Source organism: Ailuropoda melanoleuca, chromosome 9 (genome assembly GCF_002007445.2).
Source record: "Ailuropoda melanoleuca isolate Jingjing chromosome 9, ASM200744v2, whole genome shotgun sequence".
Classification (NCBI taxonomy): domain Eukaryota; kingdom Metazoa; phylum Chordata; class Mammalia; order Carnivora; family Ursidae; genus Ailuropoda; species Ailuropoda melanoleuca.
This window is the reverse complement of record NC_048226.1, coordinates 39,542,390-39,561,366: the sequence shown is the minus strand read 5'-3', so window position 1 is coordinate 39,561,366 and position 18,977 is coordinate 39,542,390. Positions and strand designations below refer to the sequence as shown.

At 41.9% G+C, this 18,977-nt stretch overlaps 1 protein-coding gene and 4 non-coding genes across 5 annotated transcripts; 1 reads left to right on the top strand and 4 right to left on the bottom strand.

Annotated features, from left to right (window-relative positions):
- Positions 1-4,014: 4,014 nt before the first annotated feature.
- Positions 4,015-11,642, bottom strand: LOC117803753 (tripartite motif-containing protein 55-like). The gene is made up of 5 exons (XM_034668135.1): positions 10,901-11,642; positions 6,255-6,418; positions 5,006-5,238; positions 4,287-4,459; positions 4,015-4,183 (listed from the first exon to the last, which is right to left on the bottom strand). The coding sequence occupies exons 3-5, from the start codon at positions 5,171-5,173 to the stop codon at positions 4,078-4,080; spliced, it is 447 nt and encodes a 148-aa protein (XP_034524026.1). The 5' UTR covers positions 5,174-5,238; positions 6,255-6,418; positions 10,901-11,642; the 3' UTR covers positions 4,015-4,077.
- A 3,232-nt stretch (positions 11,643-14,874) lies between these two features.
- On the bottom strand, positions 14,875-14,947 carry TRNAA-AGC. Its single transcript has one exon. It is a non-coding gene; the product is annotated as a tRNA-Ala (tRNA).
- Positions 14,948-15,069: 122 nt separating this feature from the next.
- Positions 15,070-15,159, bottom strand: TRNAY-GUA. Its single transcript is given in 2 exon segments — positions 15,070-15,105; positions 15,123-15,159. It is a non-coding gene; the product is annotated as a tRNA-Tyr (tRNA).
- A 507-nt stretch (positions 15,160-15,666) lies between these two features.
- On the bottom strand, positions 15,667-15,759 carry TRNAY-GUA. The gene is made up of 2 exons: positions 15,723-15,759; positions 15,667-15,702 (listed from the first exon to the last, which is right to left on the bottom strand). It is a non-coding gene; the product is annotated as a tRNA-Tyr (tRNA).
- Positions 15,760-16,118: 359 nt separating this feature from the next.
- TRNAR-ACG lies at positions 16,119-16,191 on the top strand. Its single transcript has one exon. It is a non-coding gene; the product is annotated as a tRNA-Arg (tRNA).
- The last annotated feature ends 2,786 nt before the right edge of the window (positions 16,192-18,977 follow it).

Genomic DNA, 18,977 nt, shown 5'->3' with positions numbered 1-18,977 from the left:
AAGCCCTGGGTCTGGTAAGGAAATTGTATGGGCTTCCAGCTTCAAGATTTCAGAATCTGGTTTTTGTAAAAGCAATTTTTCTCCAGTATTATAGCAATATGTTTTCCATAAAGTCTGTGGCCTCCTGACTTGAATTTCTGCTATATTCTTGGAAGTCAACTGAGGAAAGTAAACTCTGCCTGGTCTGTTTCCTCCACCAAAATGTGAGTTCCACGAGGGCAGGTTTGTCTTCTTTTTTTGCCCAGAACGATGCCTGCATAGAATGCGTACTCAGTAAATATTTGTTGAATGAATGAGAAAGGAAAGAGAATCTGCCAGATTAATGGACAGTACTCCTTGTGCTCTAACGTAAAACCACTCACCTGGGTAAGGCATATGAAATATGGGGAAAACCCAGGGACACTTGGCATTCATGAGCCCCAAAGGAAGGGGCCAGACAACATTCTGAAGACTCCATTTATAAGTGATAAAGCCCTCTGGGGGTTATCTAGAGACTAGGAGTGGTGGTTTGCTCTTTGCTTGGTCAAAGGCTTCTCCACCTCCAATAACTTCCCTACCATGTATCTCCGTCTCGTGATAATAAATGTCGAGCACGTGTCTGGAGCACATTTACTGGAAAATGGCACAGGTGATGCTTCTGTGGCTGATCTCCCTGCAGCATTTCCTGAGGGCAGCCTGTGGCCCATGTGCTATTCTGATGTCAACAGCTCTGACCAGAGACCACATCTACAATCTATATAGTACAATTATATACAGAGTATACAGAAACACTAAAAATGTGTCAATAGCCATAAGGCTGTATGTTTAGTTTTGATTGTGATTATTTTTCCATAATGTGATATAGGCTGAGAACTACTGCCCATGTTCCTTGCCAGATTTTTCTTGTTTAGGTGGCAGCACAGGCTCAGAGACATCCCCCACTTATAAGTGGGTATGTAATAGAAACCTTTAGACGGCTTAAAACATATAACAGACTTGGGTCAAACATGGCATAAATATGATGTAAATGCACTTTCATGAGGGCCTGAGCTGCAGTTGTGACTCAGGGCTCAGCTCCGAGGCGGGCAGTGGCCCCTCGCCATTCAGTGCCGGCCAGCCTCAAGGAGTCTGTAGCCTCTCTGGCCTCAGGTTGCTGGGACCATCGTGGAGCTTCCCGAAGGGTGGGCATCTGGTCTTGGTGAGGCATGGCAGGTGGTGCCCTTACAGTCAAACTGATCTCCAAGTTTAATTCCAGCTCGGCTTCCCCATGTGGCAGCTGTGTGGCCTCGGGCAAGTTACTTAACCTGTTTCAGATTCCGCTTTCATTCGTATCTGAAAATTGGCCTGAGGGTCTTCTAATTAAATATGGCAGAGTGAACCTATGCCTCTTTTATTTGTGTTTCCTGTGGAAATCCCACTAAAATGAGAGCGAGGAAATCTTAAAAATCACAGTCTAGTAGAAATCAATAAGGACAAAAAACAAGCAAGATGACAGCAGATGAGAGATGTCGACCAAATGTTGGCAATTGAGAACATCTGGATGAAAGGAAGTGACCTGCTTGAGTTGCATCTTATTTCTGCTAAGGGCCTGCAGGGGAGAAGGCTGCAAGGAGCAAGCTGACCTGAGCTGCGGAACCCGGGAAAGGCTCTGGAACTTCGGAAGCCAGGTACTCTGAAGGCAGGCGTGTGTGGGAAGCTGCAAAGTGGAGAACTTTCTGCATATTTTGGGAGATTACCTGATGATGTTCTCCACACAAACAGCAGAATAAACCAGCAAAAGAAACATAGGTTTTAGGAAACAAGGATTCAACCCAGGGAGGGGTACACGTAGGCAAAGCCCAGCCATGTGGGGACACTGTCCTGATCATGTGTAGTGAAAAGTCGATAGAGAATGTGTACATCAAAAAATCAAGAAATGGGTGTATAGTTGTAGTATACAGATGTCACTGGGTGATAAGAGAAAAACTAAAACAAGTGGTTGACTCTGGGGAGTGAGACTTGGGGGTGGAGAGAGAGTGAGGTGAGAGTGGAGGCCTCCCTAGAGGTCTTGTACTATTTCAGTGTTTAAATTATGTATATGAGTTAGCTTCAGTGAAATATTCAGAAATTTTAACAAGGTAATAATAATAATCACAATCTCACAGCATTGTTGTGAGAATTAGAGAATTATACACGATTCATGTGTAAAGTTGAAGTACTCGGCATGTATTAGTTTTACTTACTATAAATTAATTATTATAACTTTCATGATTAATATTAGCGAAATAAATTCCTGCTCTTGTCACCTCCCAAACTGTGGCTGGTTCCTGCAGAAGTCTAGGTAAGAAGGCCAGGTGTTGTCGAGATCTACAGTCTCCAGTCTTTCTGTGGGAGGTCAGAGTTGACCAGCCCCTCTCCTTTGTGTCCCCACCCCAATTACTGTGAGCCAGAGACGGGTTCATCTCACTCTGTATAGCCAAGGTTATTCTAAGGTTGCCTAATGGACTCTGAGGCTCAAACTTCTGGGCTGGCAAGGCCGCCCGCCTCCAGGGAACACCTGGGTTTATGCCCAAACAGAAACACCTGGGCCCTCTTTGCAACTTGTGGTTTTACCACCGAGTAAAAACGTCCCAAAGGCAGGTCTCAAGTTCAAGAAATAACAGCGTAAGTAGAACTTGATAATCAGAAAAACACTAGTGCATGCAGTTATGAGCGTCATGGTTGGAAATTTGGTTCGTTACTTTTATACAGTCTGCTCACCTGGGCACTTTTTTGGCAAATGCACGTGTAGACTTTATGGTTAAAGTAAGGATGTATCTTGGGGTTTTGCTAATGCTGCGAGTTTAAATATTTCTTCTGCTCTGCATTTCATAACATTAATGCTGTTATTTCCCATATTTCAAGCTCTCACTGTAGCAAGTAGCAAAATGCAATAGAACATGGAAGAAGCTTTGTGGTGTTGCTTCCTCAGTGGGNTGGAAGAAGCTTTGTGGTGTTGCTTCCTCAGTGGGCACTTACAAAGTAACCATTCTGTGCAAGACACTGTACTAGGCACTGAATCAGCTGTTATATATAAACACCACTAATAATTGTCTGGGTTACTAATTGGTTATTTTTTTTAAAAGTGTGTGTGTTTGCATTTTAAAGTAACGTAACACAATCAGATCAGATCTGTGAAGCAACAGCAGCAACAATAGCACTTTCCTTCTCCGGAGACTCTGGAAGCAATGGAAATAGCTGACTCCGTGTCTCTGCAGTATGTCATCAGCAATTACTCTTCTTCCCCAATCCCATCTATATTCTGGCACTATCTAATTTAGCTTGAATCTTAAGCAGAAACTAATAGCCATAATGATTATAATAATTATATGTTAGATTTATAGAACAGCTTTCCTTCTAAGAGTGCAAGGCTCTTAGAGCCCTGCAGATGTTCCATAAATACATGTCTCCTAATAAGAATCACAATGAGTTCATTTCCAGATGGTCTCAATATTGCTATCAAGCTTTGTGGACCCGACTGACCTGTGTACAATTGAAAAAGGGCCCTTCACACCCTGCCTTCTAGGAATGAACTCCTGCGTTGTCTCTAGGAAAGGAACTCTATAGCCAATGTGATTTGATGAGGAAGAAGCTTTTGTTTGTTTGTTTTTTAAATGAATGGATGCATCTACTGAGTATCAATCAACAGGTGAATGCTAAGAGACTAGAGAGGGAAATACACTCTAGAGACTAGAGAAGCATAACCTGAATGCCATCCCCCCCACCCATGTCTCTAAACTTTAACTTGCTAAAGGACAGGACTGTGCATTGCTTTGCAACTTCCCAGAGTCCGTACCATAACTAACAATGTTAGAGAACTTTGTTTTTATTATGATCATCTAGGCAATTTTCAGATGAGACTGTCTAAACTAGGACCGGGACTATTTTGGAAAATGCCATTTCTATTTGTTTTCCTTGAGGTTTTGTACTATAAATTTTCTGCTGTGTCGACTCTGGAGCCACAAAGGACCTGCGAAGTGCAGAGACGTCTCAAACGTACGTCATACAAGGCTTGGGTGGGCCGCAGTATGCCTCTTTCCGTATTACCGAATGGATTAGTGCCAATGAATTACTTCATTCTTAAATCGATACGAAGGCCTTGGGCACCAGCTGCCTTCTCCTTCCATGAGCAATTCTCACATTGGGAAGGACTCCCTTGGAGAAAGATTTTCTGAGAAAACAATGTCTGTGATTGGCAAACAAGCATTTGGTGTATTGATCTGTTAGAACAAACAAACAAATAGACAACAACAAGCTTCAAATGGGGTTGAGACACGGAGGAACCATACCTGGTGGACTCCTGCTTGTAGATGTCAATGATATTTTCCACCAGTAGGTTCCTCTGAAGGCCATATATCCCATGTCTGTCCAGAACCACTTCGTGTCTACAGGACGGGCAGCGAAACCGGCCCCCTGATGCCACAGTGGTACCCCCTCTTGTGGGCAAATACGGGTTAGAGGCCTGTTCTTGCCAAGCGAGAAAAGAGGAATTGAGTAATGCCACACGTAGTTTTTCTGAGACTTCTTTTCACTCTGTTACTACAAACAACATCAACTTCTACTTTAAGCTGGCCATGAGATAATCCCTTAGGGCATTCTCAGCAAGTGGTCCTAAAACACAGGGCCAGCACTCACCCACAGTCAATGACCACGTACCACGTTCAGCATGAGGCACTTTCCATCCAATGTTTTCATAACCAAAACTTCCAGCCAGAAACTCCAACGTTAACATCTTGGGCAGCAATTCATTTACAATTTTGAAACAGATTCAATGTTTTGAGTTTTTTTTTTTTTTTAAACAAATATGATTCTTAGTATTTAAGTAAAACTAGATTTGGGAGTAAGGAGGAGGCAGACAGCAAAGCACAAAGCAAATCATTAAAAAAAATGTTTTTCTTAAAACGAATGCTGCCTTAAAAAGTTTTCTAAAAGAATTCGCCTAAAAGTTAAGCACTTGATTCTGAGAAAAGAGACTCTTTTTACCCCTCTAAATTCCAAACAAACCTACCTGGAAAATATCACTGGCACATTTCCTACACAGGTTATGCTGACAGGGGAGAATAACCACGGGTTTTGTGAACATCTCTAAGCAGATAGGACAGATGAGTTGCTTCTCCAAGTTATCCATGGTCTGCTGCTCTTTGGAAAAAGACTTATAATTCAAAGATGCGCTCATCTCCTAGCCGATCTTCTGTGCACTGCCAGGGAAAGGGTGCTCCGAATGGTTTCTGCAAGTGTTTCCTGGAAAGAATTCCAAGGATTGGGTGATCAAGTGTCCTTTATGGTTTTCTCGGTGGCAGACATTGTTTCAGGCCCAGGTTCAGAGGAGGTGTCCGGATCTGTTTTTAGCAGCGGGGCGGGGGGGGGGGGGGGGGGTGTCACGTGACAGTGGGCTGACTTGTCCATATAAGCCAGTGTCAGGAGGATGGATTCTGACAGGTGACAGAGGACAGAAGCCAACATTCCTGCCCCAGGGAGTGAAGAGAGTGGGTGGGAAGAAGGATTACAAACCCCATTTAGACAGGGTGGTGAGGAGAGGGAGGTTGAAGCAGACAGTTGTCAACAACAAATGCAAATGTGCATGCCTAGTCACTGAGCCACACCCTCTGTGAACACTCAATAAGACAGTGGTGACGGCTTGCTCCAGGACTGGGGAGAATGCAGTCCAAGAGTCTAACTGTATAACAAATGCTATTTCGGCCTTGGGAGTTCAGGAAGCGAGTCTCCAAGAGTAGCACGATCATACTGTCTTAAATGAAAACGCACAAAACATGTCTCGAAATTCATTCTCCTGGCTTTACAAAGGCAGTCATCTAAAGACATGCTAAATGTTGATTTTTTTTTTCATCTTTGTGAGAGTTGTGGTCCGGGAAAAATTCTGATTCAAAAACTGATTTCAATCCTTTTCACCATGAAAGTATCTATGAAAAAAAATCCAAACACCAGTCGATGTCCCATTTTTTAAAAAAGTTGTGAATAAAATTCTGGTAAGTTCTTTTTTCTTCCGCATTGGTCTCCTTCCTCCCTAAACCCCTCTTTCATCCTGTATGCCTACAACCCCCTCCTTACACACACCAAAAACACAAAGAAAACTTGGCAATCTTTTAAAATTTAAATTTAGTTTGCAGCAATAATCAATAATGTGGTAGTAACTGGCATATGGGGTAGGAGACCCATTATTTCATCTTTCCGTAAAGCAGGGAACAGATACAAGTGCTGCTGCCAACTGAAGTAAAAATAGAGTCCTGCTTCCATACCTGGATTTTCTCTGGTCTGAAATCCCTCCTACACCTCTTTGCATTGGCCTCCTCCTCCAAGTTGATTTTTTAAATGACAGTCTTCCTGGTCATTTCTGATGTTCTTGGTGTGCTCTTGAGTCATAAACAGCGATCATGTTGTTTGCCAGGATTTTGTGAAAGAACTGTTCCATCAATATATAATTATTTAAAAATTAAAAATCAGATCAAAAATGAAAAAGAGATACGTATCTTATTTATATGTGATGAATTTGCAGGTTAATTTCTCCTTGATTTAAAATTCAAACAGTGAACACATTTTATCAATATATTGCCAGTATGTGCTTAATCACAAGTAAAGAGTAGGTCAGTGTGGCTGGTTATTTATGGTCTTATTGCTGTGGGCACTGAAAGCTTATTGAGAATCTAAGAAGCTCGATTAGCTAATAATAAGTTACATGTATTCATAAACATTTCAGGCATCTTAGGAGAATTTTGTGATTCCTTTCAGTATATTTTAGCAAGTCCAGGAAAGAAGGGAATTGGTGACATTGTTTTTACTGAGTTAATTCAGTTCACCCAGCCTAGGCAGTTAACTGTATTATCATTACATGGGCTATGGAGGTCTGAACGCAATATGTGAGTTCTTTTCTAGGAAAGATAAAGTTTCTACAGTAAAAGACTCTTCAATCTAAGGAAAAGCACTTGAACTAGTAAGGTACAATATAGCCAAGACTATCCTTATTAGAGGAATTCATTCTTTCAAACAATATTCACTGAGTGTTTATCATGTGTCCCCATTGTGCTCAGCTCCGTGGATGGAAAAACAAACAAGACGCAGGTGATTGTCCTCAAGGAGCTCAGTCTAACAGTGGAAATAAGACACTTATATACAGAAACATAGTACGAAACAAAATGTGATAAAGAGACACAAACTTTCAGAGTTGGATTCATCAGAAGGGCTTCATGGGTGGGTTGATCCTCTGAGAACTTAGGTGAATGGGTGTATAGTCAGGTGGGGCATAGTTGGGGCTTTCCAGGGCAAGGCACAGAAGCAAAGACAGCAAGGCACAGGAGTGCAGGGAATGCTCAGAGCGCACGGTGCTTTGGGCCCAGTGCAGAGCATGCTGCTGGCATATTAGCAGGCCACAAATACTGGGCTAAAGAGTTTTTAACACTTAAGAAATTAGGCAACAGGAAGTTGTTGAAAGTTTCTCGCAGAAACATTTCCGCGAGAGCTGTGCATTACTTAGATTAGTCTCACAGTGGTGGTTGGGATAGATTAGGGTGAAGGTGACCTAGATAAAGAGCAGATGGGAGGTTGTCGCCAATAGCCTAGGTGAGAGGTCATGATGCCCTGGCACTGGGCGATGGCAGTGGGGAAGGAAAGGAGGAAAGGGACTCTGAGGCTATGAAATTAGGATCCACAGGGCTGACTCAGGTGCTCTGAGTCTGAGCAACCAGCGATGATGCAGTGAGAGGTGCACAGTGAGTCAGGAGACAGTCCTTCCAATCCAGCTTCCATGTCTACCTCACTTTGTGGTCTTGGGAAACTGACCTCACTTAGCTGAATTTCAGTTCTTTTATCTGTAAGTGAGTGGTGTTCATAACCTAGCTTAACAGTATTTGTGGGGGGAGGGGAACCTTTGAAACAATATTAATTTCGACATTAAGAATCTTCAATTCAATTATTTGATGTAAAGTTGATCCCTTTCCTCTCTGTTTTTGTTTCTTGCCTTGTACTTTTTCTTAGAACGGCCTCTAGGAGGCGACCCAGCAAACTAGCAAGAATCCCATAGGCTTAAAAGTCAAGTTGATGGGTAATTACCACTTTCCCCTCTTCACCTCTTTTCTCCATTCTTTGCTCCTTCCCACTCTCAGAGACCAGCAGGGCATGAGGTAGGCATGTGAATTGAGAGTGGTACATGGGAGTAGCACTCTGCTCTAGGGAAAATTTTAGTCTGCTCCCAAATCATTCACAGAGTTTAAAAGATAGGGAAAATTCTGAAACTGAATCCCATTTCAAGGCTCTGGGTTTTAGAGTGGATCTGTGTCTCCACAGAGTCATGACAACCAGCTCAGTCTCCTGAAGGTGTCCTGGCCTGTATAGGAGTGATGCACAGCCTTCTCCCTTTCCCAAACCCCCACCCACCACAACCAGGAGAGAGGGTTGAAACCAACTGGGGGCAATTACCCAGGGAGTTGGTTTAGTTGGAGGCCCCAGTTGCCCCTCATTCCCAAGTCCTACCAAACTAGGACAGGGTTATGTTTATACACATTGAGAAGCTGAAGCCAAACCTCCACTGCTCTCACCTCCTGGAGGACCAGCAGTTTCCCAATTCCCCAGATAAGTCAGAGGAAGCAAGATGAGTCCGTAGGAACCTGACTACATGCCCAACAGCAGACTTGGCATTAAGTCATGAAAACAGAAAGAGAAGACTTTTGACCTCTTTCAACCTCTAGCTACCAGGCCAAGTGGGCCCAGACTTCAGGAGACATAGCACAGGAGTGAAATGTGGGTTTTGGTGTGTTCATCTTGGGAAGGAAAAAAGGGGGTTCTAAAATCTGTTAGTTTTAGGACTGTGTTTGATCCTTGAACAATAACTTATATATGGATTTTTTTTGTACAGTGCAGTACTGTAAGTGTACTTTCTCTTCCTTATAATTTTCTTAATAACATTTTCTTTTCTCATTTTGCCTGGGGAATGACAGATCTGACATTAAACCTCCAAAAACTGGTTAAAACCATAACAAACACTGTGGAGGAGTGCGGACCTCCAGTACTTTATTGTAAGAATATAGTATATAATACATGTAATATACAAAATATATGTTAATTGACTGTTTATGTTATCAGTAAGGCTTCTGGTCAGCCGTAGAATATTAGTAGTTAATATTTAAACAGTAGGATATTAGTAGTTAAATTTGGGAGCAGTTAAAAATTATATGCAGATTTTCATCTGCTTGGGGGGTCAGCACTCTTACCTCCACGTTGTTCAAAGGTCAACTGTGTACTGCCACAACAAACATAATAAAAATGTACAGAGTACTAATCATTTCTTATAATAGCTCTCTATAATAGGTATTATAATTTCCATTGAGCCGACTGTAACTCAGCCAATTAGTTGCCTAGTCAAATGGCTGCTAGTTGTGAAGCAGATTCGGAGGAACATCTTTTGACTACAAATCCCATGACCTCACCCACTAAGCTATACCACACCCATGCTCTACAGCACACTCTCCATTAGAATTTTCTGTAATGATGTAAATGTTCTCTATCTGTACTATGTAACTTCTAGACACAGGTGACTATTGAGTACTTGAAATGTGTATAATGCAACTTGGGATCTGAGTTTTAAATTTTATGTAATTCAAACTTATGTTTAAACAGCCATAGGTGGCTAGTGGTTACCATACTGAACAACCAGCTCTAGAATATGTGATATAAAAAAAATCTTGGGAGAAAATTGGAGTGTATTTACAGGATTCTCTAACAGGAACAGGGTCTCCTTCTTTTAGTGGATTTTATACTTCCTGGGCAGAGTGGTATGAACTTCTAACCCCAGAACAATTACAAGAGCAACATCAACTCTTCATCCTAACTTGCAAAACAAGAAAGACCATTCTGGGAGTTGGAGTCATTAGAAGAGAGCCAGGGAACCAGAATGTTCTTAGCATTTCATTTACCCACGTTCTCTTTGTCTCTTTAGCATAGGTAATTGCAAATACAGGTACTTGAAAATAATCAAGGCTTAGCTCACGGAGCTGGTCATTCATCAAACAGAGTAGCAGACTTAAGGTCAAATGGAAGGTGGGCTAAAAAGAAGTAAAAAAAATCGATACGGTTTGAAGCAAAGCAGTGAGGCAGAGAGAGAGCAGCCCTGCTGGAAGGAAGAGAAAACAAAAGGCACTAGAATGCTGATCTTGCTTCTGGCTCAACATCTAAGGTAGAGAGGAAGGAGAATTCTTCCTTCTTGTATCCACTGGAAATGAGAAAGTTGGTGGCTAAGACATTAAAACAGGGAAAGAACGCCAGATGGTGTGGATGTGGAGGCAGAGAATTAGGAACCGCTTAAAAAGGAGGTTTAGTTAGCCTGGAACACGAGGGCATGAGTGAATCGGGACTTTCAGGTCAACTCCAGACCCAGTTACATCTCTTGAAAATCACTTTAATTCCATGCCAGAACAAAGACCAATGCTTAATATTGTGCTGACCAGGTCCTCTTACACTAAAACAGTGAGGTTATTAATTCTTCCCTGCCATATCCAACTGTTCCATCCATCCATCCATCCATCCATCCATCCCTCCCTCCATCCCTCCCTCCCTCCCTCCCACTCTCGCTCCCTCCCTCAGTTAGTGAGAACACTAATACGTGACCAGTGGGAGAAGGCAGCACTTCATCCAGGATTTAGATGAGCTGATGTTCTAAGAGCCAGGCTCTGTTGATCAGTGCTGCTAGATATAACCCATCTGACCACAGAAGACATATGTACAGTATGTTATTTTGGTATTCTGGGGCTCAGGGTGTGAGTTAGAAAAGCATTTTCTAACCAACTTTACAAGTTACTTGAAAAAAATATAACCCAGAACTCTCTTTCCAGTAAAAGGATTCTTGCAATCTTTTTACACCAAGGACTCAACTCATGATATCTACAAAATACTTAACATTTTTCTTCTGTCTCCGTTGTCAGTCTCTTCAATTTAGCTGTCTGTCTGGCAATAGGCAACTTGGATATGTGATTTTAAAAATTTTTAATGAAAAGGAACATTTTACAAAATCTAAAATCAAAGAGAAATGAATCAACTTGAAAAGTACTTTACAAAGGCTAACACTATGGCATTTCTTTCATGAGATAGTTTGCAAACTTCTGGCTGTAAGGTTTTCTTCTTGATAATTACTCCTCCAAATCTGTTGTTTATGCATTTTAATTCATCATAAGTATCTCTGAGGATATGTTAGAAAATTAAAACATTTTACTTTTCTCTGAACATTTCTTGGCATAATTCACATGCCAGAAATGAACAGTGACTGTCCCAACTAGTAGCAAATACTTTAGCCTGAGGCCTTTCCAATTGTCATGACTGAACCCCTGGCCCTTCTTGACTCCAGTCTCAGCACACACAACCTGCCTCACCTTCCCTCCACCTCAGTCTCGACTGATTTTTCTGAATTCACTCTTGCTTTCTGCAATCTGTTTCTCATATGTCACTCCCTATTTAAATCTCACTAATGGTCCTATTACCCGTGGGATAAAAAACATTAATCCTCACTGTGGTCTCTAAGGCCTGACATGATCTGGCTCCTACCTACCTCCCTGACCTATCTGTCCAGTAGAAATAAGATGTGAGTGACAAGTATAAGACATATGTATAACTTTACATTTCTAGTAGCCACATTAAAAAACAGAAACAAATGATATTATTGTTATTAAAAGATTTTGTTTAACACCCCCAAAATATAAACTATTATTTCAACATGTAATCAATATTTTAAAAAATGAGATATCCGTGAATAGAGATGGTTTTACTTCTTCCTTTCCAATCTGGAGGTCTTTTACTTTTCTTTCTTACCTTATTGTACTGGCTAAAAACCTCAAAACGAACATCCTTGCTTTGTTCCTGTTCTTAGGAGAAAAGCATTCATATTATTAATATTAAGTGTGTGTTTTTCAATGAAGCCTTTATCAGGTTGAAGAAGTTCCTTTCCCTTCCAAGTTTGCTGATAGTTTTCAAACTCAGGAATGGATATGGAATCTCTCAAATGCTTTTTCTGCTTCTACTGAAATGATCATGTGGTTACTTTTCTTTAGCCTGTTTACTATGAGAGCTATGTTGGTTTTTGAATGTTGAACTAGCCTTGTATTCTTGGAATAAATTCCATTTGGTCATGATGTATTTTCCTTTTTATGAATTGTTGGATTTAACTGGCTAAAATTTTGTTTAAGATTTTTGCATCTATTTTCATGAAGGATACTGGTCTGTAGTTTTCTTTTTTCATAATGTCTTTGTGTGGCTTTGGGATCAGGATAATGTTGGTTTCATAGATTAAGTTGGACAGCATTCCGTCTTCTTCAATTTTCTGAAAGTCTGTGTATACTTGGTATTATTTCTTCCTTAATTGTTTGGTAGAATTCACCACAGAAGCCATCTGGGCCTGGTGTTTTCTTTTTGAAAAAACATTCATATGAGTTAATACATGTAAAGTAACTAGAACTGTCCTTGGCTTATAGGAAGTGCTGTTAGCTGTTATTTTTTAAAAATGCATCTTATATTATCAAATAAAACTTATAAATGTTTATTACAGAAATTAGACAATATTTTATAATTTTAAAGAAGAAAAAAATCACAGTAATGTTATTATCTAAAGATCACTGCTGTTAATATTCTAATGCATTCTTCAGTCTTTTCAATAGATAATGCTTGTTTATATTGTCTGGTACCCAATTTATTAAATTAGCATTTGATTAACATTTCCCATGTCAATATTTCTTAATAAGTATAATTTCAATGGTTGTATATACCNTTTTTTGTTTTTTTTTTAAAGATTTTATTTATTTACTTGACAGAGATAGAGACAGCCAGTGAGAGAGGGAACACAAGCAGGGAGAGTGGGAGAGGAAGAAGCAGGCTCACAGCACAGGAGCCTGATGTGGGGCTCGATCCCACAACGCCGGGATCACGCCCTGAGCCGAAGGCAGACACTTAACCGCGGTGCCACCCAGGCGCCCCCCATGTCAATATTTCTTAATAAGTATAATTTCAATGGTTGTATATACTCCATTAAATAGTCATACCATAATTTATGTAACTATCATTTTGCATTTTTAGGATTGTTCTACTTTCCCTCCACAGTAGATCCAAACATCTCTTTCCTGCACTTCCATATATATTTGTATAAACACACATGCAAACCCTCAGAATATTCCCTCCAGGCCTTCCCTTTATGGTACTGATCATGTACACTAATAACAGTTAATGTTTATAGTATGTTTACTATGTACCAGGCCCTGTAATATGGGCTTTACATGTTACATCTCAATTAAAAGTAGGTACCATTTTATCACCCCTATTTAACAAACAAGGAAACTGAAGCACCAAGATATCAAGCAACTTGCCTAATGTCACTTGGCTAGGGAATGTGAAAGCCAAGAAAGGCCATCAGATTTCACAGCCCACATGACTATGTGCAACATTGCCTCTCAGCTTATACCTTTAGACTTTTGATATGAATTCCATTCCACACCTGAGTTGCTAATCCTGAGATGTTGTTTGAGTTCTTGCCCAGCTCACTGGCCCTGAACATGTGCTCTCCACCTGGATTTTGGGGGTATTACTTCCACTTTATTATCCATTTCTTGCTCTTACAGTCACTTATAATTTTACTGCTAGCTCCTCCAGTCAGTCAGAGCACTCATAATCTCAACTAAAACTGGGACATATCATCTGATAAAAGTATTCCTTTTCCTACTTTGTAAATTTATTTTCATGAAAATAATGATATATTTTAAATCAATCACTATACACTCAATTTAAATACTTTATTGAAATAAGTAAAATGAGATAAAAATGGAGACTATCCTAGAAAAGGAAAGATATACCAATAAAATGTGGCAGGTTGTACACATTGGTAACAAAAACGTGCAGTTTGCCTAGAACACTAAAAGGTAAATGAAATAAAAGAATTGTCANAACGTGCAGTTTGCCTAGAACACTAAAAGGTAAATGAGATAAAAGAATTGTCACTTATTATTTGTAATCCTCAAAAAAGGTAATATTTCTACTGTTGTCTTTGTCTCTGAAAATGTATGTTTTGTGTTAATAACTGCATAACGTTTCAACAGCTTTTCAATGGCTATATTCTAATAAATTAGAATAGTTAGAATTTATTACCAGAAAAGCCTTTGTGTGTATTCTGCTCAATTTCTGAATCTTTTGGTGAGTGTGTGTGTATTTATTTTTTGTCTTGTCTTTAACAAAATAGACTATGCTCAATAAATAGATTTTTTTTTTAATTCCTCTTCAGTGCTGGTCTCCAATTCTCCACAATTACTTCGCGGGAGGAAAATGGCATTAGAACTCTCCTTAAGTAGCAAGCCTCTGGGTTTAAGGCCGCCCTCCATTTCCTCACCTCTCTTCCCCTACCCCCATTGCTTTATCCTATCCTAATAGCTGGACACTCCACTGAGCTCAGTTGAGATGAAGCAGAATGGTTCTCACTTCCTCGGCTCAACGTAAGTTTAAGGCAGCCAGCGTCCTTTTCCCAAGTTCTATGTTTTTTTGTGCTGTTTTGTTTTTCTGTCAGTTCCCCCTAAATATGGGCAGTTTAGTATCAGATGGGTCTCTGGAAGTGCAGCGAAGAATCACAAATCACAGAGAGTGGCACAGATGTTAACTGCAATCTGTAGCCGTTTTTGGACAGAAAAAGAACCAGCTTCGTGAACTTCCCAAAGTAAATGGGTCTAAGATTTTTAAGTTGTGAGAATAAACTGTCAGCACCCGTTATCCCTTGTCTGGGAAGTTTTAGGGAGCTGTAACCTCAAGCTCGTCCCACCTCTCGCTTGTCCGATGGCTGACTTCAAGTTCTACTTCGAGTTGAATGAGAATCAAAAGAAAAACTACCACAGGGGAAGAGAAAAGAACTGGAGGATGCGGGCATCGATCCCGCTACCTCTCGCATGCTAAGCGAGCGCTCTACCATTTGAGCTAATCCCCCACCGCTGGGCACAGCCCGTTATCTCTTCCACTAGAGAGAGGTCAGAGCATTTAGAAACGGAAACTATTTTTCTTGATCAAACCTTACAGCTAAAGCCAAAGTAGCAAAATAAACCACCTCTCTCCTTCGAGCCGGAATCGAACCAGCGACCTAAGGATGGCCACGGGCACAGCGCCTACAGTCCTCCGCTCTACCAGCTGAGCTATCGAAGGAAGTGGGATAACAGTGTGTCGACTTTCCTTCATAATTTTTACTTTCTAAGGTTTGTGTGGTTTCCACCGCGTTCCTTTTGTGACTCCCAGGTTTGTTGACCATAAGGTATCCTTCTAGCGAAACCCCGTTTCCTCACGACAGCTGGAACGAGCGCTCGCGGTGCCCGCTCTCCAGAGCTCTGAGGAAAAGGGCCAGCGGCTGGCTCGGAGCTTTTCTCTGTGCCCAGGGGACTCGCGAAACGCCGAAGACGGCTTAGGGACAAGCAGAAGGCCGTGTGGCCCAGCAGCCGCCCCGCCGAGCGCAGACTCACTTCGGCCGCAGGTTAGGGTGATTCACAAAAGATTTCACACGGGGGATACTGCCGTAGGCCCAAACTGTAGCGAAAGTGCAAGCATTTCCAACTGTTCGTTGGAATGTTATGTGTATTAGGGAAGGGGACCCGTGGAACGGGCCGTAAATCATACAAAGTTGGTATTAAAAAAACAAAACCAAAAGAGCACGTTGTCTCCTTCGAGCCGGAATCGAACCAGCGACCTAAGGATGTCTCTTACCAGGAAGTCAGCTACAGTCCTCCGCTCTACCAGCTGAGCTATCGAAGGGACGGGCGAACTTTTCGTGCCCCTTGAGATTCAAACTCAGGAACCCGAGCAAGTACAGCCGCTCGTTAGGAGTCGAATAGAGCATGCGTAATTGAGGAACGGGGCGGGGAAGGGAGCGAAAGCCTGTGTATTGTTTCACGCGTGCGCAGAAAGACAACCCGGCTCCACCTCATGGAACCCTGACCCACTGGGGAAAGAGGCCCCTTTCTCGTGTGTCTAGGGCTGGGGGTGCTGAGGCTCAGAGAATCCGACGCCACGTTCCTTTGCTTTTCCTGTACTACCCTGCGTCGGGGGTGACTGTCGAGTGTGGCCTCTTACCACTCTAATTTGTACATCCCCTCAGTTTCTCCTCATGTGGAGGGCCAGTGGCGCAATGGATAACGCGTCTGACTACGGATCAGAAGATTGTAGGTTCGACTCCTGCCTGGCTCGGATTTTTGTCACAATAGATTTTAAAAACCAAAGATTATTACTTCTTAAGGGTTCATCAAATCACAAATGCCAGAAGTATTTTATCGCACTTTGAGCTCAGAAAGCTGTTGCGTGTCGTTACCAGTACCACCCCTTCGAACTCGCGAGCATTAACGAGACGCTGCGGGGGCCGTGGGCCTGGCCGCCCCCGAGAGCGTTGCGGCCCCGGCTGGGGAAAGCTGGAGGGTGAGCGGCTCAGAGGCTCCAGGTGGGAAGCCAGGTGAGGGAGCCGGGAAGTGAGGCCTGCAGTCCCCGTGATGAAGCTGGTTGAAATCCCAAGGCTGCTTCTGCTGCTGCTTCCTTCTTCGGGTCTCTGAAGATAGTTGAAGACTAAAGTCACTGAGTCACTAGAGAAAGTGCCCATGCACATCCCCGACATGGCAGAGGAAAGAAAGTTAAGGTTATTTACAATGTCTTTTTGATCCTGTTCCTGTTTTACATTTCATCTTAGGGGTTCTGAGCCCCTCCTCGGTTGTAAGCACAGGGTAAAAACCATCTAGTGACTTGGGTTCTGCCCTCAAGGGTCTTTTAACCAAGAGGGTGTAATGTAGGTTTGAACAAATTGAGTTTTTATTTTGAAGTTATTGAACTTTTTTGTGCGGAGTAGTTTAGAATTATTTCTTAAATCTCTTAAAGGTAAGACAGCAATTCCCAAAAGTAAAAGCTTTAATAAAATGTGAAATAGGGCAAGAGATAAATTAGGGAAGAGAAAAAGTGGAGTTGGGGGAAAGGACTAGTCTTTAGGTGGGAAAGCGGCTTCCTTAAGGCTATACAAACGGTTAAAGAAGCTAAAAATTGGGGGGCCGGGGGACACAAGTACAGACCGCTTGAACAAAATGATAGTGGGTTTTATTTTTGTTTCCCAGTGAACATTTTGCCATTTTTGAACATAGCAAGCTGATACATGTTTAAAGTTACATAGTGTTTCTTTAGAATTAAATTACCTCTGTGGGAAGTTGGGGACATATATTGCACCCCTTCCCCCAAGTTTGTTGACAGAACCTTTAAAATTAGGCTCCAAGGAAAGAGCCTCCATCTTATTCCTACTTTCTCCTCACTTTACAAGGGGTTTATTATTTGCAGAGGTTAAGGACATGGCCATCATCGCACTGTGGGAGAAACTCGGGCTTCCTGGTATATCTCCTTCTTGTGCTTTTTCCCCAGCAGCCAGCCAAAGTAACACCCTCCAAGAGGACCAAGATGGTGTGTGATTTCTGGCTCTCTTACTGTGACAGAAATTCACACAGAGCTAATGTAAATCAGAGAGACAATTATTATGATGGGAAACCAAGAAGGAAATGTAACTGGGCTTCCCTAAGGTTTTTCTCTCAGTGCCTCTCTGTATTTCTCTAGTGCTCACAGTTGGCAACATGGTGCTACCCCCCCCCCAAATTCCTGATGGTTTTCCTTCACAATCTATTGCTGTAGATCAAATGTTTGTATCTTTCCCTGCCACACAGCCAAATTCATGTTGAAAACCTAATGTCTAAGGTGATGGTATCAGCAGGTGGGGCATGTGAGGGGTAATTAGGACAAGGAGGTGGAGAGTGCCCTTAAAAAAGAGGCATCTGAGAAATCCCTCCTCCCCTCCCCTGTGTGGGTGCAGTGAGATAGAAGTTCAGCAGTCTGCAACCTTGGAAGAGGGTCTTCACCAGAACCTGATCATGCTGGCATCCTGGTCTTGGATTTCCAGCCTCCAAAACTGTGAGAAACAAAATTATCTATTTTTTATAAGCTACCCAATCTGGGGTATGTTGTTACAGCAGCTTAAATAGACTAAGATGTCTATCAACCAGAGACTTCATTTCTCTTTCTCAATCCTGACTGCAAAACCGTTCGTTGTTCTGGCCTCAGTTAGATGCTCACCCTTAATCCCCGAACTGTGTCCAGGGGTCAGGATTACATGCAGCCATCAAGGCTGGCTCACCTATAAGCATATAGTTGGGCACATATTGCACTCCTTCTTCCTGAGATTCCAGTAAAAAGCTAATAAAGATAAAAAGAAAAAAGTCAACGCAGCATGAAAGACAACAGTAGTTACAATGAACAAACCTGAGATTTTAAATAATTTCTGGGATGTAGAATGCAAAAGAGGTTATGTAGACACATAACCCAGGATGGAGAAACACACAGCTCAGAGTACACATTCTAGAAGCTAGCAGACAGAACTATTCTCCCCGTGGAGCTCTCAAGAAGCTCCAGGCACAAAGGTAACTGTTCGAAGGACAAAAGGCCCACAACATTTTGCAGCCACTGGTGTATTTGTCCCAGGTGGAGCTGCCTGGAGAACTGCTTAAGCAGAGTAGATAGGGCTGGGGAGAGTGGCAGAGTAGAGCCTAACAATAATTGACATGGAGAGAAAGAAAAGCCACCCCACCCCACCCCAGAGTGCAACTTCTCAGAGTGCAACTCTCCTTGAGTTAGTAGTTTGGGGGATCTGAGGGCAGCGTGGCTATTTCCCCTCGTGCGCCATTAATGTAAAAGCCTGCATGTCCGTAGGACCAACCATTTTACAGACACAAATCAGTGTAGTCCTTTATTCATGAATATGAACAAATGTCTACCAGACATTTGAGAGGAAACAACTTAAAAAAGAAAATCCAAGATAAATACACCACAACTGATTCAAGAGGAAACAGATAATGCAAGGAATAGTACAGAACTGTTTTTTGAATTGCTAATCGATATCCTTAGGGACATCTAAGAGGCTATTACAGTAATAAAAACCAGTAGAAGGTGATATTAAA